The 24,863-nt window shown below is 36.5% G+C and overlaps 1 protein-coding gene across 1 annotated transcript in view; it reads right to left on the bottom strand.

The window, feature by feature from the left end:
- The window catches only part of LOC148938700 (uncharacterized), a 99,702-nt gene that overhangs the window by 42,664 nt on the left and 32,175 nt on the right, over window positions 1-24,863 (bottom strand). Inside the window, exons 2-3 of the mRNA XM_089107607.1 lie at window positions 20,675-20,734; window positions 11,372-11,580 (exon numbers count right to left, since the gene is read on the bottom strand). Coding sequence (XP_088963733.1) covers window positions 11,372-11,580; window positions 20,675-20,734 — 269 coding nt within the window. The remainder of the gene's footprint in view (window positions 1-11,371; window positions 11,581-20,674; window positions 20,735-24,863) is intronic.

Below are 24,863 nucleotides of genomic sequence, written 5' to 3'. Positions count from 1 at the left end.
CCCCTTTCGCCAATGTCCTAAATATATTGTTAGATCTTAATTTGAAAATAACGAGATTTCACCGGTTCTCCAAAAAGAGATTGTATATGCCTGCGCTTAATAAATTGCAATTGTCTGCATGAAACCACTTTAATTTGACGGGAGGAACAATCCATATGGATCTGAGAAACCTTTTACAGGAAGTGCTTTAAAAAGGGTGACAGCTAATTATAGGCCTCACATTGGAGTCTTGTGTCAAAACAGAGCGGCATTTTCATTAAAAATTGACAGAAGTCAGTAGACACTTTAAATCACATTAGAGAAAGGAATACAATAGAGAAAAGTCAAACTTTAACGAAAAGAGTATTTCTTTTTGCGAGAATTTGATTGTAAAACAGTGGGGGGGGGAGGGTTAGGTTTCGAGGGTAAAAAGAATATATTTTGCGTTTTCCATTGATTATAATGATGTTTGTATGGTTTGGGGGGGGTTGGGGTAAAGGAATATATTTACGTTTTAGCTGAATATACTGGAGGAGGTCCAAGGAAAATTCCTTTGAAAATAAAAATGCACTTATATTGCTAATTGCGGCTGCCAAGGCCTCAAGCTCATCAATTATGTTAATTGTTCTATCCATTCTACTTGTTTACACTGTGTCAAAATACTTTCTGATAATTGAATCATATTGCATGTCCGTTATATACGAAATCTCAAGGGCGAATTGTTATGTAACGGGGGAAACCATATGTAACAAGCCGTCTGATTGGCTGAGAAGGGGGATGTAACCGACTCGCTGATTGGCTGAGAAGGAAACACGTGATCTAACTGTTTCCGGGAAACTCATAGCCTTTGGCTCGAGCAACAACAACAAATACTATTTCTGGATCATAACATTCGCTGAGAGCATGTACATGTCCAAAACAACAACAAATACTATTTCAGGATCATAACATTCGCCTCGAGCGTGCCAAAAACACACCTGGAGAAAGAGGTCATTGACCCCATTAACCACGTGTTCTCTCTAGGGACTCTATGCCCATATTTGGACCACAAACCACGTGGTGATCGTGGGAGTTTTAAAAAAAAGTGTCCGGATCGGGATTCGAAGGGGTATTGTAATCGTGGGGTCAATAGGGGCCATTCTACTCCTTCCTCAACCCTCACTCCTTACGCTAAAGCCTTGAAGTTCTTTACTTTCAGTGGAAAAAACTTGTTTGTTTTTATATTTAATTTCTGTCCGGTTTTCAAACCATTCTAGGAAATACCCTTCCTCCCCACGGAAACATCTCCCCTGGAAAATGCCCCTAATTTTTTTTCGTATATTTCCCAGAAACAAATACAGTTGATGAACAATGTGCAAATTGCGTAACTATACTCAATCAAATGGCTACTAATTTTGATAGGATGTCTTTGGAGAAAAAAGGGGCATGAGAGGACGGCTAGTTGCCCAGCAACATTTTTGGTCACTTTAAAATAACACTAGAACTTTTGATTTCCGTTTAAATGAGCCCTCTCCCGATCTTATAGGACCGTTGGTTCCATACGGTACAATTAAACACGCATCTGTGATATTTCTTCTGGCAAACAATACAAAATTACATCATAGTAGATAGTAATTTGAAACCTCTACAGTATAATTCTCTGATATGCTGAATCTGATTGTTTTATTTTCATTACGATCACTTGACTTTGGAGGGGGGGGGGGGAGGGTTTTCCGTTTTCGAAAATCAGGCAAATTTTATCAGACTCGTAACTTTTGATGAGTAACATTAAATGAATGAAGAGAAAACAAAATGATTTTTATATTTGGATTCAGCATAAAAAGCCAATTCTTTTGATGTAATTATTGTTAAAAATATTGTTTAGAGTTTTGGTTACTATTGGGCCGAGTCGCTCCTTACTTATAACTGGCTAACACAAACTATTTGAAATACACTTTCATTATATTTATTTATTCTTAATTTGTAATGCTTACATGATTATTCTTAAAATGCATTTAAGCAATTTTCAGAAAACATCTAAACTCGAGTGCTTCTAAAACTGAAACTAGAAGTCGACTCTGTTAAATCTATTTTGACCAGAATAAAATTCGGTAGCAATCTTATTTATAAGACCTGCTTGAGAAAATAGAATACTAAAGATATGACCATAAACTTCGCTGACGGGAGGGGGGGGGGAGGTAGCTGATTAAACGTTACTAGAGATGTATTTTTTCCATTGGCCATACCGTATAGATGGTGTCGTCGTGGAAAGCTGAGAGGGGACGGGTCGTTTGGCCAAAAATTGAAAGTTCTATTGTTTTTTTGACGGCCAAAAGTGACTGTAGAGCAAGCAGTCCCCACACCTTTTCAACTTAACCCTTGACACAACCCCCCCCCCTATTGATCTCTAATATAAAAGTTTATATAAACATTTCAATCTCCAGTCCCGATTACGAAGTGCAGTGCAAATAGCCCATTCTTCAAAGTTACATTTTAGTAGAAAAGCCGTGACCCCTCAAGCTTACAACGCCCTATGTGTTCATGCTCACCCCCAAATATCTCCAACTTGAGACACAATACAGACTGTCCATCCCAAGTCGGCGCTGATAAAACGTCAACGTTGACGTTTCAGTAGTCATTTTTTTTACAGGGATAAATAGCCTAAACTTGCGGCAGCTGGAATTGAACCCTAGATCCGGTATTACAAAGCAGAGTTCAATCCACTGCGCTACCACAAGGGTTATTTCTTCAATGACATCGGATCAAAACTTCGAGAGAGCCATTTTGTTTGCAATAGTTACAATTTCCAACAAATATGCTTCCGGGGGTCACATAGTTCCCATAGTCCAAAACACAAAAGCCCTAAACTATACAAATTGCCCATTTTCCAGAGGGGGTTTGTCGAGTAAAGGTCGGCATGTCACACCTTTTTTAAAGAGGAGTCACAAAACGATTTTCTACCTGGGAGTGAGGATAATTTCCCTAGGCTTCCCAGCTTAGGAGGCGACCAAAAGGTGCTAGATAAAAAAAAAAGCTATTTTTCTGTCATACAATGCTTGGCTACAGAACTAGGTCTCAGTAGTTTGGACGAAAAGACATAAATATACGAGCTAATTGAACAGGACAGCAAACAACAACCCAGACCTAAAGGTGTTACGGGACTTGGAATATTTTCAATGAGGCAAGACCAAATGGAGTTATCCAACTTGAACAATCACAGTCAATTTGTACCCAAAAGGTTAAGTGCACGAAATACGTTTTTACATGTCCGATTGGCTCTCATTTTATAGAATTTTTATCCTGAACCAATGGAACAGTTGTTCTAAAAGGGTGAAAGTACGGAATTTTTTTTTGTCCAAATGATTTAAAAATTACAGGTTATTTACCCTGGGCCAGGAGGACATTAAGGAGTATCCTTATGTTAAGAGGGTTTAAGTTCTAAAACACGGACAAACATCTTGAAATTGATTCTCTTTTGTATTAAAAAGAGAAGTTTTTTTTTTCTACTAAAAGTAATGATCAACATTAAAACTCGCCACGAGCAGAAATTATTCCGTATATGAGGGGAGCTGCGCCTTCCTCAATCTTCGCTCTTTACCCTCAAGTCTAAAAATCCATAAGAATACTTTTCATTCAAATTACATGGTCCTTACGTTTCAATAGTAGTTCTTAAAGAATTATGACAAAAGTCAAACTTTAGCGTAAAGAGTGAGGGTTGAGGGAGGGGGTAGTTCCCCTCATACAAGGAATAATTTCCGCTAATTTTTAGATTTAGTGTTGCTCCTTATTTCAGTTGAAAAAAACCTGTTTTTTATATCTAATTTTTGACCATCTTTTTTTTTAAATTCATGCCTGAACCGAACCCCCCTACTTGTAAAAGTTTCCCCAGAAATTTTTTCATGGAAAATTCTAACCGTTGAAAATTCCCCCCCCCCCCAAAAAAAAAAAAAATTCCGTATATTTATAAATAACAAATACAATGTGAACAATGAGAAAATTACTTAACTTAAAGCCCTTTCCCTAGGAACCAAGGGAGGGGGGATCAAGTCATCCCCAAAGGTAAAGTTATAGTACCTTTCAGCTATGCTGAATCAAATCACTACAACAAGATTTTGATGGAATGTCCTTTAAAAAAAATGGGCGTGGGACGGGGGGGGGGGTTAGTTGCCCTAAATATTTTTGGTCATTGAAAGAGCGCACTAGAACTTCTGATTTTGTTGGAATGAGCTCTTGACCGATCTTCTAGGTCCATTGGTTCTATACAATCACCGCTGAAAAAAAACAAAACAAAAAAAACAACAATAAACACACATCCGCGACCTTTATTCTGCAAGAAAATACAAAATTCAATATTTTTGTATATACGAACTTGAAATATCTACAGTAGTACTCTCATGGTATGATATACGTTTTTATATCTAATTTTTGACCATTTTTTTTTTTTAATTCATGCCTGAACCGAACCCACCTCCGTGTAAAAGTTTCCCAAGAAATTTTTTCATGGAAAATTCTAACCGTTGAAAATTCCCCCCCCCCCCAAAAAAAGTTCCGTATATTTCTCAATAACAAATACTATGTGAACAATGAGAAAATTACTTAACTTAAAGCCCTTTCCCTAGGAACCAAGGGAGGGGGGATCAAGTCATCCCCAAAGGTAAAGTTATAGTACCTTTCAGCTATGCTGAATCAAATCACTACAACAAGATTTTGATGGAATGTCCTTGAAAAAAAAATGGGCGTGGGAGGGGGGGTTAGTTGCCCTAAATATTTTTGGTCATTGAAAGAGAGCACTAGAACTTCTGATTTTTGTTCGAATGAGCTCTTGACCGAACTTCTAGGTCCATTGGTTCTATACAATCACCGCTGAAAAAAAAAGAAAAAAAGAAACAACAAACACACATCCGCGACCTTTGTTCTGGAAGAAGATACAAATTCAATATTTTTGTATATACGAACTTGAAATATCTACAGTAGTACTCTACTACTACTACTACTACTAACAACTCACCGCAGCACCAAGCCGCCTGAAGCCAACACAGCTACGCACGCTCCTCCTCCACCCCAATCTATTCAAAGCCTTCCTTTTTACACCCGCCCACGGAGTTCCCATTTCCTTTAAATCTTTCTTTATGAAGTCCTCCCACCCCAGACGGGGACGACCTGTTTTCCGTTTAGCCCTAGATGGTTGGCCAAGAAGAACAATCTTCGGCAATCTGTCATCCTTCATCTGCTCTACGTGCCCCAGCCACCTCAACCTTTCTTTCATTATAGCCCTAGAGAGCGGTATTGAACCATATTTTTCGTATAGCCTATTGTATGAAATACGGTCATTCAGCTGGGTACCCGGAACAATCCGTAAGCTATTTCTCTGGAAAACATCTAGCACATCTTAATACGCTTTTCGGAGCGCCCATGCTTCAGAGCCATACTTAACCACTGTCATCACTGCAGCTTCTAATATTCTAATCTTGGTTTGCAGACTTATCTTCCAATTCTTCCAGACTTTTTTTAACTGTAAAAAACACCCTGACCCTTGGCTATTCTATATTTAACATCTTCACTGCTTCCACCATCTTTACTAATAATACTACCAAGGTAAAAGAAGCTGCCCCCCTGATCAATATTTTCGTTACCCAACCTCACCTTTTCATCTTCAATTGTTCCTAGCCTTAGTGACTTATTCTTCTTAACATTAATATTCAAACCTATACTAGTAACCCGAACTCACAATATCTCTAAATCTTCATTCATTTTGCTCACACTTTCATCTAGGATGCTTAGATCATCAGCATAATCTAAGTCCTGGAGACTTTTCCCTTCCCATTTGATTCCGTGGTCTCCCATTGCTTTTTCTGTGCTCCCTAAGACAAAAAACTTCCAACTAATCCATATAAAGGGAGATAGACCACAACCCTGCTTAACTACTGATTTAATAAAAAACCAGCTGCTAACTTAATTTCATACCTTAACCGCAGCATTGTTATTTTCGTACATAGCACTAATAATTTTAATGTATTTGTCTGGTATACCATACAAGGATAAAATCTTTATAAAGCTTCTTCTATCAACAGAATCGAACGCTTGCTCATAATCTATAAAACTGAGGACCAAAGGTGTTTGAACACTCAGGCACTTCTCAATTATTAGCCTATGAGTGAAAATTTGGTCGACACATCCTCTACCTTTTCTAAAACCGCACTGTTCTTCTCTTAAAACTTTGTCAACGGCATCTCTCAGTCTAAAATGTATCATATTACTAAGTAATTTACTACCTACAGAGATCAGACTAATGTCTCGATAATTACCACACTCATTTTTATCACCTTTCTTATAAAATGGCTTAATTAAGGTTTTCCTAAAATCATTCGGTACTTCCACTTTTGCAAAACCATATTCATAATCTTCAGTAACTTATTTCTAACCTCAGAGCCACCATATTCAAGAAACTCGTTTACCACCCTATCAGCACCTGGAGCCTTATTATTCTTTAATCCTTTTAGCGCTGTTGCTAATTCCTCCTCACAAAACAAATCTTCCTTCACATCCAAGGTATCACAAACTTTTTCATTTTCCTCTATATTTTTCCTGCAACTCTATCTCGGTTAAGCAAATTCTCAAAATGTTCGGCCCATCTCTCTTTCGTTTTTTCCTTATCGCTAATTGCGACCCCACTCCTATCTTTAACTGGGACAAGTCCGGATTGACTACTCCCTTTCAATTTGTTAACATGCCAGTACAAAATTTTACTACTATGCCGTGTAGTTTCATCTTCCAGATCCTCGGCAATTTTATCCATGGCCTCCACTTCACACCCCCTTAGTTCATATTTTAATGCTTTCTTCACTTTCTTTACATTTCCTTTTGTTTTCAAATGATCTATCACTAACATAATTCTTGTACAAGTCCTTTCCCCTTTCTATCAAACATAAAACTTTTTCACTAATATTCTCAGCTGCAGTTCTAGCTTTCTTACCTTAGACACTTTCAGCAACTTCACAAATTATTTTTCTAAAATTATTCCAACCATCTTCCAAATTATCAAATTTTGAACTCCCCAATTTAATATTGAACTGTTCCTGGAAAGCTTCTTTCAAATTCTCATCCTGGAGTCTACCAACATCATAAATTCCCGGAAGGTAGTTACCCTACCGAAATTTCAGCTGTAAATCAACCCTTGACACTACTAGATGGTGATCTTTACTTGTAAAATCAGTAATAGCACTCCAGTATATCCTAGTATCTTATATTGATCCTGCCAGTCTTCGGTTTACAATAACATAATCGATAAGGTTGGATGTCTTACCATCACCTGAATACCATGTTAACTTAGGAGCTATTTTATTACCAAACACCATATGAGTTATAACTAGATTGTTATACCTACAAAATTGCAAAAGTCTGTATCCATTACTGTTTTCTTTTCCTACACCAAATTCACCTAGGCTGGTATACCATCTATCCCTATTTCTACCGACCTTGACATTAAAAGCTTCTAGTAAAAAAATCATATTTCTACCTGAGATACTGTCTATTTGCTCTTGTAACTGTAAGTAAAATTCATCTGAGTCACTAGTTTCTCCGTCAATCGGTTCTACAGGGGCATACACTACAATAGCTGATACCCTAAACTTTTTAGTCATAAAATGAGCAATTAGTATTCCATTATTAAGACCTTCCCAGCCTAAACAAGACTTAGCAGCTACCTTATTTATCGTGAGCCCTACTCCCTGTCTATGTACCCCATCCTTCCTGCCTGAGTAAACAAATTCTATATCGCCTAATTTCATGATTCCTACCCCTGGGATATGAGTTTCTGAAATTCCAAATAAATCCAGTTCGAATCGTCTGAATTCGTCAGTCCAAATGTCGATATGATAGTCATTTTTTAACGTCGTAACATTCCAAGTTCCAATTTTCATGTTCTTTAAACCATTGAAATTTTTTTCGCCTCAGGAAAAGCAATGATCTTGGATACCAGTGCAGGACGAGGATCACATGTCTTCTCAAGTCTACACCGAAGTGCTTAAGCCGGCTTAGAACTGGACAGCAAGAAGTCCCTGGGACCTCCATCAATGGAAGCTTTGTGCAATCCTGGGCCCATCTTGGTCACAACATGGTTTTCAGCACTTGGCGATGCTCTTCTATCAACAAGAGTCGAAATCCTACACAGACAGTCTCAAGCCTATTACCTCCGACTCATTATATATTCATACCTACAAATATTATGCTACTACGGGGAGGCAACCCATAATAGATAAATTAGGTAGGAAGAGGTTTTTCAAACCAAAGACACTCATGAATACACAACAAGCCTAGAAAAATTGTCTATTTACCAGAATCCAGTGTGAATGCTGTGTGCTTTAGTATGCTCTAATTTCCTCAAGGGGCGCCAATCCTCAAGTAGGAATAGAGTTGACCGCAAGGTCCACAGTCTTGCAGGTACCCCGAAAAGGTCGAGGCAGCCCTTTGCAGAGGCCGTTGTCCATAGATCTGGATCTTACGCCCTGCCGCAGTTCTCCTCCTATAGAGGATCCTCCCGCGATGGTGTTCTGCATCATTATGCAATTTAACCCATTACTGGGTAGTAGTACTCTGATGGTATGATATACGTTTTTTATATCTAATTTTTGACCATCTTTTTTTTATAATTCATGCCTGAACCGAACCCACCTTCGTGTAAAAGTTTCCCCACAAATTTTTTCATGGAAAATTCTAACCGTTGAAAATTCCCCCCCCCCCCAAAAAAAGTTCCGTATATTTCTCAATAACAAATACTATGTGAACAATGAGTTAACTTAAAGCCCTTTCCCCAGGAACCAAGGGAGGGGGGATCAAGTCATCCCCAAAGGTAAAGTTATAGTACCTTTCAGCTATGCTGAATCAAATGACTACAACAAGATTTTGATGGAATGTCCTTTAAAAAAAATGGGCGTGGGAGGGGGGGGGGTAGTAACCCTAAATATTTTTGGTCATTGAATGAGCGCACTAGAACTTCTGATTTTTGTTCGAATGAGCTCTTGACCGATCTTCTAGGTCCATTGGTTCTATACAATCACCGCTGAAAAAAAAAGTAGCAACAAACACACATCCGCGACCTTTATTCTGCAAGAAAATACAAAATTCAATATTTTTGTATATACGAACTTGAAATATCTACAGTAGTACTCTGATGGTATGATTTTCATTAGGATCACTTGAATTTTTGGAGGTATTTCTCCCCATTTTCGAAAGTCAGTAAAAAATTTTCAGGCACGTAACTTTTAATAAGTAACATTAAACTTAATGAATTTTATGTATTTGGATTCAGCATAAAAAGCCAATCCTTTTGATATATCTATTGTTATCAAAGTTCCGTTCTTTTTTTTTTTATTTTACTATTGGGTCTAGTCAATCCTTACTAACAGTTCGTTACCACAAAGTGTTTGAAATCAAAGCTAGCCGACTGACAAGGACTTCTCTGATTTCTCAGCTAAATTACTTCAAAGTTAGAAGGACCAAGATTTTTTAGAACAATCTCACCCTAACCTTTTCACCCACTCTAACTTAAAACCAATCTAAGCCCAATCTGCGGAATTTCGAAGAAACGGAACGGAAACGATTTACGTCCCGATTCAGTATGAAAATGGACGAAATGGCAGAAATAAGCACTTTGCTACGGCAAGATTCGAAACTTGTAGTCTATAGTAAACTTGAGTGAGTTGCTCATAATACACAAGTACCAAAACTCCTTCCCCCTATGAAAATTAAAAGAATAAAACCCAAAATAAAATTTTCCAATTTGGAAGGCCTTCTTTTTCACGGGGGGGGGGGGGGGGGTATTTACCGTGAGTAAAGTATTCCGAAAGTTTGAAGTAAGAAAACAATTCTTTCTAGGTGTATGGGTACTAAAAAATTACAGAAGAATAGCGAGGTATTTAGAAATTTTGTTAACTAACTAAAAAAAAAAAAAAAAAAAAAAAAAAAAAAAAAAAAAAAAAAAAAACTACTTTTACTGTTAAGTACTATTAAGTTAATATTTACTATAAAGTACTATTATTAGGTTAATGTAGTGTTTCATTTAAGTGTTTTATGATGATTACTGATCAAAGTTTATGTTATTTGTACCTTTCATTTATGTTATTTTACTGTGTTCATGGTCGTAAATTTGGCTTTAAAATGCACTTATTTATCTATCTATCTAATATGCAGAATAATTGTACCAAACACACTTTGCATGTAGACCAGCTATACTTTACTCCGCCCCCCCCCCCCTAATGTGCAAATATATAGTCCATTTTTTTTCCAAAGCAACGAAGAAACCGGTTTGTTCTCGACTTTTACACATCGTAAACTTAAGTGAGTGGCGTATAACACACAAGTACCGGAACTTTTCATGGAGAGAGAGCCGTATTTCCCGGCATTGTTTAAAAGAGATCAGAAATTATATTAAAAAAACAAGTTTTTTTAACTGACAGTAAGGAGCAACATCAAGCCTTAAAACAAACTGAAATTATTACGTATATGAAAGGGATTGCCACCTCCTCAAGACCTCACTCTTTACATTAAAGTTCTCTCTCCATGAAAAAATCTGATACTTGTGTTATCCGCCACTGACTCAAGATTGCAATGTGTAAAACTCAAGAACAAACTGGTCTCTTCGTTACTTTAGAAACAAATTTGGGCTATATATTTGCACATTAGAAGGGGGGGGGGGTAGAGTAGGTACAATTATTCAACATATTATGAAGTAAGAATTGTTTTCTGACTTCAAATTATCCAAATACTTTAACTAATATAGAGCCTAAATTATGTATTTCCCATATATTGTGTCCGGCTATACTTTACCCCCCCCCCCTAATGTGCAAATCTATTGCCCAAATTTATTTCTAAAGTAACGAAGAAACTAACGAAAAAACCGATATGTTCTCGATTTTTACACAGCGTAAACTTGAGTGACTGGTGTATAAGACACAATTACAAAAATTCCTTCCCTGTACAGAAAAAAAAAAAAAAAAAACTCAAATAAAATTCTCAAATTTGGAAATCCTTATTTTCCACGGGGGGAATTTTCACAGGGGAGTGGGGGGGGGGGGTATACGCCTAGAACCATTTTCGAAGCCGAATATCGTGGTTTCAGCCAATTTCTTTGTTTTTTTTAAGCCAATGGATTTTCTTTGCCGTCCAAGCTAAGGTACTGTGAGTTTCCTTTATACGTTCTCTGACGAGGCGGTTCTAATGGGTGTATTTTGTGTTCCAATCTGACACCATAGGAGTTTTGGACTATTGTTTTTATTACTATGGGATGTGTTCGTCTCTTACTAGGTTACGATAAATTTTATTTCATTTACTAGAGACTCCCACATAACTCAAATATTTAACTTATCATAGACTAAATTAATAACCTTTGAAAATACAACTGAAAAAAAAAACTTACGTCAGTTTTGCAAAGATTATGACACAACTCTGCCAGCAAAGAATGGAAATTGAGCTTCGCAAAATCTAAGCCAGGCAAAACTCCGCACAGATTTGCAGAACAGTCACTGTAGTGGCTTTGCAAAGCTTCCGAGACAGTTGATATTCTATCACTAAATCCTGATTTCACAATGGTAGATCCTAGTCTATACAACAAGTAAGCAGCAGCTCCTGAAATCAGAAACAAAAATAGTGATACTGCCCAAATGTTGGGTAAGGGGCAGACAACATAAATTGTTTATGTAAAAATTAATCCATAATACATTCACAGAGGAGTTTATTCAGCAGAGGAGTTACATGAGCTGTTCAAAATTCAAACACAATAGTAGGATAATTAATCAGAGTCGGAATTTAGAAAAATTGTCTGACTCTTAAAACCATTCCACAATCAAATATTTATTTTGACAGAAAACATACTATTTTAAATTCTCATTTCTAGTTCAAACCACAGGAAAAGAAACTTAGGCAATACTATGATTAATTAAAACCATTTTTCTTTAAGTATTACGAGTTTATTGCTATTTTATGACAGAAGAGTCCAAAACTATCAAAATTATCGAGACTTCACATATTTGCAAAAGAATATCCAAAGCATCATTCAATTTCAAAGCATCGAGAAACCAACTATAAATTATACCAGTTTACAAGGGAATAATGGTACACTGTGGTTTATTTTGTTCCGCGAGACTACTCTCCATTCAATACATAGACTTTGTATAAACGTTAAATTGAAAGCATTATCTCCCAGAAGCAGGACATTTTTAGAAGAACTAAAGGCCCAGTTGGGCCCTCTAATCATACAGGTTGAGCCCCTTTACATGATGTAGATTCAAGCAAGGTGCAACATGCCTACCTTGTGCTGCTTTAAGTTGGCAATAGGTATTGGAGAGGCCTCTGGTTCACTTTGGTACTCCAGTCATGCCAAATGAAAACCCCCTAAGAAATTCCTGTAAATACAAGGTGTACGGTGTCTACCATTTTGGATTTAGAGAATGCCGTTTTCGTATTCTTCTTCTATTTAACAGCAGGCGGGCTTTTCAGTATAACTATTTAGCCCTTTTCCTTTTGCTTCACTCTGTGGGCTACAGAGCTACTGGCTTGATTGCCTCATATTTATTAGATATATTCAGATATCTTTCAGCAGATCTTTCGACTCTAGGAGTTCAAATATAAGATGATAGATGTCGATTTCTATGCTCTGTGTGCAGGTATAGTTGGCTAGGCTCTTGGCTGATAGTGCGATTTTGTGGTGTTTGAAGCATTTTAACAATTTACAAAGCAAGGTATGTTGTGCAGACGTCAGCATATTACATTCAAATAGGCAATGGTCAATTGTTTCATTATTCATATTACAATGCCTGCAAAGAGGGGACAGGGGAATTGAACCACTTGAATTAGAAAGCTTATATGAGAATGCAAGGAAATTTAGTCCATTTGTTCCAGAACGAATTCTATGATAAATTTTAGAAAGATACTTATTGGGAAAGGGGGAAAGGATAGGAATAATCTTATTAAAATTAATATCTGATAGCCTCCATCGGTAAATATCTCTAATTGGGATTGGTCTCCCACTTGGCTGGTCAATATTTATAGCATTTTTTGCTATTTCATCAACCTGATGATTACCACTTATGCCAGAGTGGCTAGGAATGTACTGAAAGTAAGTTTTTATGCCACTTGAAGCAAGATTATCAATAATACTGGGACAATGATAAGTGTCAATGTCCAACTTATATTGAGGAGCTGAGGCCAGCAACTCAAGGCTTGATAAAGAGTCGGAATAGATGATAATATTATTCGAATTTGCAATCAAAGGTTGGTTTTGCTTAAGGTGTTCTAATGCCATGATTATGGCATTTAACTCAGCAGACATTATAGATAAATTATTAAATAATCTCTCTCCCATTGCAATTTTCAGATGAGGAAGGAAAACACCACTTGCGACCTTCTCATTCATTTTTGACCCATCAACAAATATTTGGAAGTGATTTTTATAGGTAATTGTATAAAATTCTGCAAATTTTTTCTGGACAAAAGCAATGGAGGCTAAATCTTTATTCCATTTTGAAAATTCAGTATTTATTATGGGAAATGACCAATTCCATGGAGGGGATTGGGAGAAACTAGGTGCAATTGACTTTGCTGGTACAGGGAACTTCTTTTGAATATTGGCATACTCATCTGCAATACCTCTATACATGGCTGGATTTCTTAACCAATTATGTAATGTGTGTGAGCTATTTGATTCAATTTTTGTAAGATATTTTATCAAGAGAAAGCTACGTCTCTCCATTATTGTTGTTAATCCACTCTCTATAAGCAGAAACTTAGAACTTGTGGGTTTTCTAAGGACAAATTTGAGAAGTATTATATCATTTTGTGCTTTTTAAATTTTTTGCATCTAGGTCTTTGCACATGCACCATAGAAAATTAGCCCATAGTCAATATGGGGTCTTATATGTGATTTATAAAACTGGATTAATGTTTTGTCCTTACAACCCCAGAGTGTGAGAAGAAGTCTTTTTAGTATATTTGCTTTTCTATAACATTTTTTTATTGTGTTTGAAATGTGGAAGTGGAAATTAAGTTTTTGGTCAAGCATGAGACCTAGGTAATTAATATTATTATCTTCTGGAATAGTTGTTTTATTTAGAGTTAGTTTTGCATTAACATGGTTTCGCTTCCGGTGAAATTGGATTATTTTTGACTTGGTGGGTGCAATGGGTAAATCTGAATGTTGAGAGAATTTTTCAAACTGGAAAAGTGACTTTTGCAGATTTGACTGTGCTATCTGAAAGGTGTTGCCAGATGACCATAGCACCAGATCATCTTCATATTGTAGATTCGTGTGGGGTAGGTTCATGTCCCAGAGATATAGGGCAAATAGGAGGCAACTAAGGACTGCTCCCTGAGGTAGGTCTTTGGATATTTTCTTTTGAGGTGAAGAGGCTGAACCAACACAAACAATGAAACTTCGCACTTCTATGAAGGATTTAATAAAGGATACTAGCTTAGGAGGTACTCCAAGGTTTGCAAATTTATTTAAAAGGATTTGGTGGTTCACATTGTCATAAGCTCCTTCAAAATCTAGGAAAGCTGCCACTAGGATATTATTTTTTGAGAAAGATTCATTTATTGCATTTGTTAGCAAAATGAAAGCATCTGTTTAGGAGTGTTATTTCCTGAATCGAGTTTGAGTGTGTGGTATCATTTTATTTTTCTCAACAAACCAGAGGAGTCTGTGATAAATCATTTTATCCATTATTTTCCCCATCACAGGTGTAATCATTATGGGCCTATAAGACTCAGGTTTATCTTTTGGTTTATTTTTCTTTAGGATTGGTAGGAGGGACGAACATTTCTATATATTGGGGAACCTAGACGATGCCCAAGCGTGATTATAACAATTTAGCAGTTCTTGTTTGTATGAAGGTGTGAGATTCTTTATCCATATAGGGTGTATATTGTCATAGCTACTGCTAGTTTTGGACTTAATATGATGTATTGCATTATTCAATTCCTGGATTGAAAATGGATTATTTATGTACTCGGATCCTGGGCGTGGTTGGTAACTATGTTTCATAGGAATTTTGGACAGCATGCTTTGATTATTTGATGTTAGTTTATTAACAAAAAGAGTTGCAAATAGGTTAGCCTTTTCATTATTATTGTGATAATGGGTATTTTTATGTATAAGTTCATACAGGAGTGGGTTGGGAGAAGTCTTTTTCCCACATATGTGGCTTATGACTTTATGTATAATTGGCTCGTTTGTTTCTTTGGAGAGATTATTTGCAAAATTATTCCAGTATTTATATTTAGCATCTATTATAGTCCTTTTTAGATTAGATTCTGCTTGTAATTTTTTTAAATATGTAGTAGTTGTTGGTTTTTTTATAAATTCTGTACTATCTGCCTTTTTTATAATCAATTTATTTAATCACTCATTTGTCCACCATGCTTTAGTAATTTGTTTAGGGAATGTTTTCTTAGGTGTTGTCCTGGGGATAGCATAATTAGCTGTATTTATTAGTAAAGATGTCAACGCTTCAGCATGTGTGTCAACTGTTGTGTTAGAAATGCATGAACATTGGGTGAAACTTGTAATTTCATCATTTAGCTTATTTTGGAAAATAGACCAACTTGCTTTAGTGTTGATATATTTGGATGTATGAGATAAAGTTTCAGCAGGTTCATTTAGGGAGCAAACTATAGCAAAGTGGTCTGTACATAGACTATCAATTTTATTTATGTAAATTTTGTTCAAAAAATTTAAAGACACAATTTGTAGGTCAATTGTGGAGAAATTGCCACTTTTGGGGCTGAAATAAGTATTCAGGTTTGGAGGGGTAGCAACAGCTAATTCATTTTTATTTGAAGTCATATGCTCAATAAATTTACCAGCTTTATTTGCTGATTTATTCCCCCACAAAAGGCTGTGGGCATTGAAATCACGACAAATAATGATATTTTTTAACATATTAGAATTATTTATATAATTAAAGAAATCCTTGGCATCTGTAGTTTGGCCATTAGGGTTATAAAAGCTTTTTATGTAGGTTTTTAAATTATTCAGCCAAATACTTATACCAATTACATCAACATCATTTTCAAAATCTGGAAAATTGATGCCACAAAATTTTATATTATTATTAACTAATAAAGCTACACCTCCTCCTTTTCTCTCTGAAGATCTATCCTTTCTCAGGATAGTATATCCCGGAGACTTGATTTGTTGATTTTGGGTTAAATGAGTTTCCTGGAGGCAAGCAATATTAATTGAATTATTATTCATAAATGATATTAGTTCATTTAGCTTATTTTTTGTGAGTGGTCTTACATTCCGTTGGAGTATTGATAAATGTTGTATTGTTGAGTTATTCTTAATATGACTGTGCATGAATGTTCAGCTTTGTTAAAAGTAAAGCAAGATCTTTTTTTGCTTGAATGAGCATATCATCTGGGATGTAGATTTTTGCCAATTCTGCAATAATTTTTATTTTCTGTAGTTGATGTAAGTTCATGGCCTGAACTGCATTAGAGTTTAGAATGAATAAGCATATATTTGGGGATTGCATTTTTGGTAGTGCATCCTGTTTGTTGGTTAAGGGATTGATTCCTGGTAGTGTTTCTGGTTTGTTTCTTCTTGGGAGCGAGGGTCAGGCTGGCCTCATCTCATCGGAAAAGGAGGCTTGTTGGCTTGGTGCTTCCTTCTGATAGGGATTTGAGCTAGGGGGCTTAGAAGATGGTGTTTTATACGGGGTGCTTGATGCATTGGGGGCGCGTGACTGGGGGGCTTTGGTTGGTTTCATTACAGGCTTTATTTGGTATTGTTGGGCAGCATTTGCTTCCATTGCTGCAAAGGGGTATGGGATGGCCTTCTCTGTTGATATTTGGAGTGTTAGAGCTCTTTTCTTGTATGCAGGGCATAATGATTTATTTGTAGATTCATGTGGGCCTTTGCAATTGATGCATGTAGGCTGAGTGTTGTTACAAGTTGTCAGCTCTTTAGGATGGAAAGATTTATAATTACTACACTCTTGGAGAATTTCATTGCATTTGTTTGTCGTGTGTCCCAGTTAGAAACACTTCTGACACTGAATAGGCTTAGGTTTGTATTCCTTGTGTGGTTTGATTTGCCCAAATAGGAATAATTTTTCTGGGATATCAATTTTATCCTTCAGTGTGAATAAGAAGGATCTACTAGTTTTTAAGCCATTAGAGTTAGGTTTTCCAAGTTGGGTAACATCCTCAACTGGGATTGTGTTTCCAGCCCTATCTGAAAGGCCTTCTTTTAACTCCTGAGTAGATATCTCTGGGGGAACATTATAAACTACTATTTTTGTTGGTGATTGTTTTGGGTTCCAATTAGATGCAATAATTGGGGTATTCAGAAGGGATTTAAGGTTAATTATTGTATCTGCTGATTTCTGATCTTCTACAGCTATTAGCAGAGATCCATCATGGTTAATGTTAAGAGAAAAGATTGATTTTGGCAATTTAAAAATTGCAACTCTTATTGCAGTGATCATTTTTATTTCAAAGAGGGTAGTGGGAGCAATTTTAAGGTAGATTGCTAAGTTTTTGGAGGGAGGATCTTGGGCAGGGAGAGGGGAAATGCTTTTAATTGGGGAGATTTTTTCCTTTTTTTAGAACTTCTAGAGAGGACCTCTTGAAACCCATTATCATCTATGGTTACATTAGCCCCTACACTTATCATTCTCCTATTCTCCGAATTAGAGCTATCATTAGAACTTTGTGATAGCGTGCTTGACCAGCCAGGATGGGTATCTTTCAATATGACATTTTCACTGTAGTTTGATTTGGGATCTGGGGGGCCTTTTTTTTGGAGGACTCCTAATCATTGCCTATTGGAAAAAGCTTTAAACAAAAAAATAAAACCAAAACAACAAGGGAAAAATAGATAATATCAAACCATCTGCACTATACTATGGGGAGGATAAATACCACAGTATAGCCCTTAGGAAGACTTGAGCAGAATTGGTTTAGTACAACTGCAGTTTAGAAGAGATAATAATCACAAGAAAATATATTTCGATTTTCTTATAAGGTTGCTGTTGTGTTGCTGTAATACTGTAAATATGTAAATATGTACATTGGCCAATACTGTAAATATGTACATTGGCCAATAAGGAGGGAAGTTCAAATTACTCCCTGGGACGCGAAAAGTTACCGAAAAATTTGAATAGCTTTTATTATTACATATTTTAGAAATTAGGGTGGGTACAATTATGATACTTTAAATTCTTTGAGTACATTTTTTTTCTCCTTTTTGATGAGAAAAATGTCGAGTACAATTGTGGAAAGAATCAAACCCGTACTGACAGTGCACTGTCCACTGACGACGCACTACAAGAAAGCATGTATAGTTGATGACGACAGGCATGTGTAAGGAGAGGCCTTTGCATGTCCCTTAACCCTTTCGCGACCGAGGGAACCTCACAGTCCCAATATGTAAAAACCCTTTTAGCGCTTCTAAATCGATTGCTACAGTAATAAAACCTGTTTCATCGTGTTCCGCCTTTTTTTAGCCATTCGATTGATGGGTAACAAGTCAAAAAAGCGCTCAGTTGGAGTTATTTAGCTGACGGTGAAGTTAGGCTGTTTGTTTTTCTCAAAGAAGGTAAGAAGCCTGCTTTTTTATATGTAAGAGAAAATTACAGCGTAATAAGATCAGACCGACAACTGTAAAAGTCATTACTGATGTGTAATTAAACATTCTGGTATAAAACAATCTGATAAAGCCATTTGGACACCCCCAGTGATGGATTCCAATTTTGGGACCCTGCAGTCCCGGTGGTCAAGGCCCTTGCGTGGTAGCGACTGTAAAGTCCTGCTGGTCGAAGTTATTAAAATAACAATTTTGAAAATGCTCGACAATAAGCAATTTCTAAAGCAGCAGTAATCTTGGAATTGTTTTCTTCTGGTGTATTTTCATACGGCCTATTGCTTTTTGGTTTAATTGACCTTGCTCATCACACACGCTGACTCTCATTCTCTCTCTTATTTCTTTTTCGCCTGTTAATAACGCCTTTCTCTCTCTTTTCAAGGCATAATTATACAAAGAAAGAAAAATTCCTTCTTTCATTCTCTCTCTCTCTTTCTCTCCCCCTCTCTGTTTCCCGTACAATTTTATAGTCGGTTCTTTTTCCAGACCATGCAAAAGCGAATGTCTAGCAACCAAAGTACCATACTGAACGCATTAGAAGAGTTGCGAAGCGATCTTAGTGATTTAGATGAAGGTGATGGAACCGGATCTAAAGAAAAACACCAACACAGAGGACAGTACTTTGAAGCCGGACCTGACTGACATGGCATCAGCTAATGTTCTCTCAAGTTCAGACATACCAAACAATGGGGAAGACTCGCCAGCCATTTCTCCAGTCCCAACCGATACAGATCCTTGCCTTGTTTCGCCTTCAACTTCATTGGCACCTATTGCGTCTCGTGCAGCTTATCAGCCGAAGAAAAATATAAAGCGACCAAAAGGAAGGCAAAAGTTGTTGAACCACAAAGGAATTGGAAGAAAGTTGTCACAAAAACCCATCCATTGAACTCGATAAATCCTGAGGCTAATTTAGAGGAAGTAGGAAGTGAATAAACTTCTATCGATTTTTTTTCTCACCTGCTTGAGCAATGAGCTTCTTCAGCTTCTGGGTTTTCAGTCAAGTTTTTATTCACTTCAAAAGGGCAGGAGTACTAACGTAACAGACAATAAACTTAAGGTATTCCTTGGAATAAATCTGTTAATGGGGTACCACCAAATTCTAAGACTGTGAAAATTACTGGGCTACTGATCCTGACTTGGGTGTCTCTTTTGTATCGTCAAGTATGTCGAGAAACAGATTCGAAAATACTCTAGGAAACTTGCATGTCGATCACACTCCCAGGCTTATCAAGGCTTATCAAGCTGCGACCGATGATTGACTGGCGAAACTTCTGCTTCAAGCAGTTAGTGAAGCCTTGAACTTACCTGAGTGTTGACGAGTTCATCTTTCTTTTCAAAGGACGTTCCAAGCTAAAGCAACATAACCCAATGAAGCTGATTAAAAGAGGTTACAAGCTTTGGTGCTTGACTTGCATTAGCGGTTATGTCTATAATTTTGACGTTTATCAAGGAATTTTTCAAGCTTTCAAAGATGATTTGGGATTTGGACTTGACGGTAGAGTCGTTCAACAAATGACTGAAGGTCTAAGTAGAAAAAAGCATATTGTCATCTTTAATAACTTTTTTTCGTCTGTCTCCCTTCTTGAACAACTTAGGAAAGATGGTATCTTGGCGTGTTGCACTCTTCGCTCTCCTTATTCCTAGCCTTAGCAACTTAATCTTCTTAATATCAATTTTCAAACCTACTCTAGCACCTTGAACTTGCAAAACCTCTAAAAGTTCATTTATTCAGCTCCCACTTTCATCAAAGACGCTTAAATTGTCAGCATAATCTAAGTCCAGGAAAGTTTATTTTCTTCTATCATGACTTTTGAAAGGAGAACTAGGAAAATATGGAAGGCTTTGTGGCATAAATTTTTTTTTTCATATTTCAAATTCCTTCTTAGCAAAAATAGTTTGATGCCCATCCTAGAAGCTATAATCCTGTGTCCACCAACAATAGAAGGAAGAGAATGACGAGGAGAGGAGGTATCTAAAAAAAAATTCCCCCAATAATTAGTTACTAGCAGAACAAACTTCTTTTGACTTAAACTAGACAATTTCAACCAAATTAAAATCATAAATATTAATACTTACCACTGCCAGTAACAACCGCTGTCTTTAGTATGCTATTCCATCCCGACATCACTACACAAACTAAAAGAAAGGAAAATGTATGAATTTCGTAGGCTAAAAATATTCTTAAAAAAAGACAGTAATCACATTATAGCCAGGTCCATTAGATCTACCTTTTGGAGGGCATTTGTAAACAATTCAATGAACCTGTTCCCATGTGTAGTATTACTGCAGATATGTAACAGATTTTGCCCAAAACTAGTTTTGCAGAGTAAGTCCAGACTTACATTAAGCGCTGGTGAACAATCTGTTCTTTAATTTACAAGAGAATTCAGCCTCCTTCCAACAGTTATGGTAAGTCATGTTGAATTTGGTTTCAAACTGACTATTGACCAACTTTCTACCCAAACATTGTAATATGACAACCCTATAAAACAGGGTACAATAAAGATATATTATTCACACTCGAGTTTCTTAAGAAAAAAATTTGTGTGAGAAAACTTCTATTACTGCTATTGTCCAATTATTGCAGCACTAAGGTGTCAGGCTAAAACACAACTGAGCATGATCCTCTTCTGCCCTACTCAATTAACAGTTTTATCCTTTGCTCCCTTCTATGGATTACCATATCCTTTAAATCTATCCACCCTGTTTATTTATTCAAATCAAAGCCCAACAAAACCAAGGCGTGGCATTTTACCTCAAACCTTTTCATGTTATTAATTAAAAAAACTTTTTCCACAAAATAAGTTTTTCAAAGAAAAGTAAAGAACTCCATTAAACAAAAAATAATCAAAAACAAAATCAAATAATCTACCAAGCGTGAAACTACCACAAATCAGCATGGATAAATAAATGAAACCCAAAACGAACAGAAATTACAATAACTAACAGAGTCAAACTCAAAACGAGCAGAATTAACATATGTTGGGCTAAAAACCCCTATGCCTTCCCAAGGCCAGAACAAAATTTGCACTTTAATGAAAAAAATATAAATGTTTTTAATTTTATAACTTTAATAAATCAAATAATATTAACATTTTCATTACTAAATATCAGTATATGTATGTTAAATTGACAATGCACATTCATTTGTAGTTTTTTCAGTAAAGTGCAAATTTTGTTCTGGCCTTGGGATGGCATAGGGGTTTTGAGCCCAACTTATAATTTCAAGAACTTTAAACTACTTTGAACGAAATGGCTATCTCTAAACTTTGATTGAATATTTTTGGGGAAATGGTGGGCGTAAGAGGGGGGTTAATTACTCTACACTCACTTTTGACTATTAAAAAGAGCAATTTCAATTTCCAATCAAATGAGCCCTTTTTGAAATTTCTACAACAAGTTTCTATATAAACTTTATATGCCGCCGGGGTATAACTTACAACCCTTGCACTGAGGGCTCTGAGGGGGTTATCATCCTAAAAGACCTATTTTCCAGAACTTTCAACTACATTGAACAAAACAGATATCTCAAAATTTTGATTGAATTTTTTTTATGGAAAATGGTGGGCGTGAGAGGGGCGTTAGTTGCTCTCCAATCACTTTCAACTATTAAAAAAGGCACTAGCCCTTTCAATTTCCATTTGAATGAGCCTTTTTGAAGTTTCCATGACAACGCTTTCAATAAAAACCTTATATGCCTCCAGGGCATAACTTACAACCTTTGCCCTGAGGGCTGTGGGGGGGGGGGAGGAGTTGTCATCCTTAAAGACCTGATTTCTAAAACTTTCAACTATGTTGAATAAACTGGCTATCTAAAATTTTTGATTGGATGTTTTTAGGGAAAAGGTGGGAGTGAAAGGGAGGTTAGTTGCCCTCAAATCACTTTCTACTATTACATAGGGCACTAGCCCTTTGAATTTCCAATCAAATGAGCCCTTTTTCAAGTTTCGACGACAAAGATTTCAATAAAAACCTTATATGCCCCCAGGGCATAACTTATAACCCCAGTCCTGAAGACTGGGGGGGAGGGGAGGAGGAATGTCCTGCTCAAATGTATAATTTCCTGAACTTTGAACTGCGTGGAACAAAATGGCTATCTCAAAAATTTTATTGGATGTCTTTGGGGAAATAGTGGGCATGGAAGGGGTGTTAGTTGCCTTCCAATCACTTCCGACTATTAAAAAGGGCAGTAATAATTTCAATTTCCAATCGAATGAGCCCTTTTTGAAGTTTCTATGACAACGCGTTCTATAAAACCCTTATATGCCCCCAGGGCATAACTTACAACCCTTGCCCTGAGGGCTGTGGGGGAGTTGTCATCCTCAAAGACCTAATTTCCAGAAGTTATAACTACGTCGAATAGGGGGGTTAGTTGCCCTCCAATCACTTTTGACTATTAAAAAGGGCACTAGCCCCTTAAATTTCCAATTGAATGAGCCTTTTTTGAAGTTTCTACAACAACACCTTCTACAAAAAACCTTATATGGCCCCAGGGCACAACTTACAACCCTTGCCCTGAGGGCTGTGGGGGAATGTCCTCCTCAAAAACATAATTTCTATCTGGAAATCAACTACGCTGAACAAAATGGCTATCTCAAAATTTTGATTGGATGTGTTTCGGGAAATGGTGGGCGTAGAAGGGGTGTTAGTCGCCTTCCAATCGCTTTTGACTATTAAAAAGGGCACAAGCCACTCCAATTTCCGATTGAATGAGCCCTTTTCGAAGTTTCTACAAAAACTTCTTTGATATGAAGTGCCCTGCTACAAAGGAAAAAATTAATAAAAAGGAAAAATAATACATTGTGCCAACATTGTTCTTATATCCCTTGATAACTTAAAACCCATGCCCTGAGGGTTGTGGGGGAGTGTCCTCCTCAAAAACATATTTTCTACCTGGAAATCAACTATGCTGAACAAAATGGCTATCTCAAAATTTTAATTGGATGTGTTTGGGAGAATGATGGGCATGGGGGAGGGGGCTATTTGCCCTCCAATTTCCAATCGAATGAGCCCTTTTCGAAGTTTCTACGACAAATTCTTTGATACAAAGTACCCTGGAATTAAAAAAAAAAAAAAAAAAAAAAAAAAAAATTGTGCCAAAAACGTTCTTTAATTAGGCAGCGTGATTGCGCTGCCTATGATGAATTAAAAAAGTAAAGAAGTCCATTAAAACAAAATGAACAAAAATAGACTCAAATAATCTACCAAGAATACAACTACCACAAATCAGTATCAATAAATAAATGAAACCAAAAACAAACAGAAATTAAAATAAATCCAAAGCTTTCTAGAAATTCTAAATCCAAGCTTTCTAAAAGCCAGAATATGATTTGTACTTAAATGAAAAAATTCAAATGAATTTACTGAAAAAAATGTGCATTGTCAGTTTAATATACATATGGTGATAGTTATTCCTTAAAATCTTAATTGATTTCTTAAAGTTATTAAAGTGAAAACATTTAAAGGAATTTTTTCAGTAAAGTACAAATTTTATTCTGGCTTTTAGAAGGCTTAGTGTTTAGAACCCTGCTCATATTAATTTCTGCCCGTTTTGAGTTTGACTCTTATTTATTTTAAGTTCTGTTTGTTTTGGGTTTCATTTATTTATTGATACTGATTTGCGGAAGTTTCATTCTTGGTAGATTATTTGATTCTATTTTTGTTCATTTTGATTTAATGGAGTTCTTTATTGTTTTTTTAAAATTATTTTGTTGAAAAAGTTGTTTTAATTAATTTCTGTTTTATATTGACATAGTCTTTTTCAGGGATAAAGACTGAGCTTCTTCTAAAGTTAAACAACCACCCCTTCCTTAAATACTCCCTGGGCATAGCTCACAACCCTTGCCGCTAATCTCTGGGGTTTGTTTCAACCCCAAAGGCCTTGTAATATGATATTTAGACTATTTTGAATAGAATGGCTATCTTTAAATTTCTATTATATACATTTCAGGACAATACAATGTGTGTGTGTGTGTGAGGGGGGGGGGGAAGCTACCCTCCGATCACGTTGACTCTTAAAAAGAGCATTAGACCATCTAATTACCAATCCAATGAGCCCCCTCCGAAGTTTATACGACCACGCTTTCTATAAAAACCTTATATGTCCCCAGGGCATAATGTACAACCCTTACCCAGGAGACTGGGGTTTTGTTATTCTATAAGACATAATTTCAAGACCGTTCTGATACACTGAACAAAATGGCTATCTCAAAATTTTGATTGTAAGTGTTTGGGGAAACGATGGGCATGGGGGAGGGGGCATTTG

This window comes from Artemia sp. Qi Xiang Cuo, unplaced genomic scaffold, assembly GCF_049724085.1.
Source record: "Artemia sp. Qi Xiang Cuo unplaced genomic scaffold, ASM4972408v1 HiC_scaffold_3023, whole genome shotgun sequence".
In the NCBI taxonomy this organism is placed as follows: domain Eukaryota; kingdom Metazoa; phylum Arthropoda; class Branchiopoda; order Anostraca; family Artemiidae; genus Artemia; species Artemia sp. Qi Xiang Cuo.
Note: the sequence above shows the minus strand (reverse complement) of the source record. Positions and strands in the feature narration are given on the sequence as shown.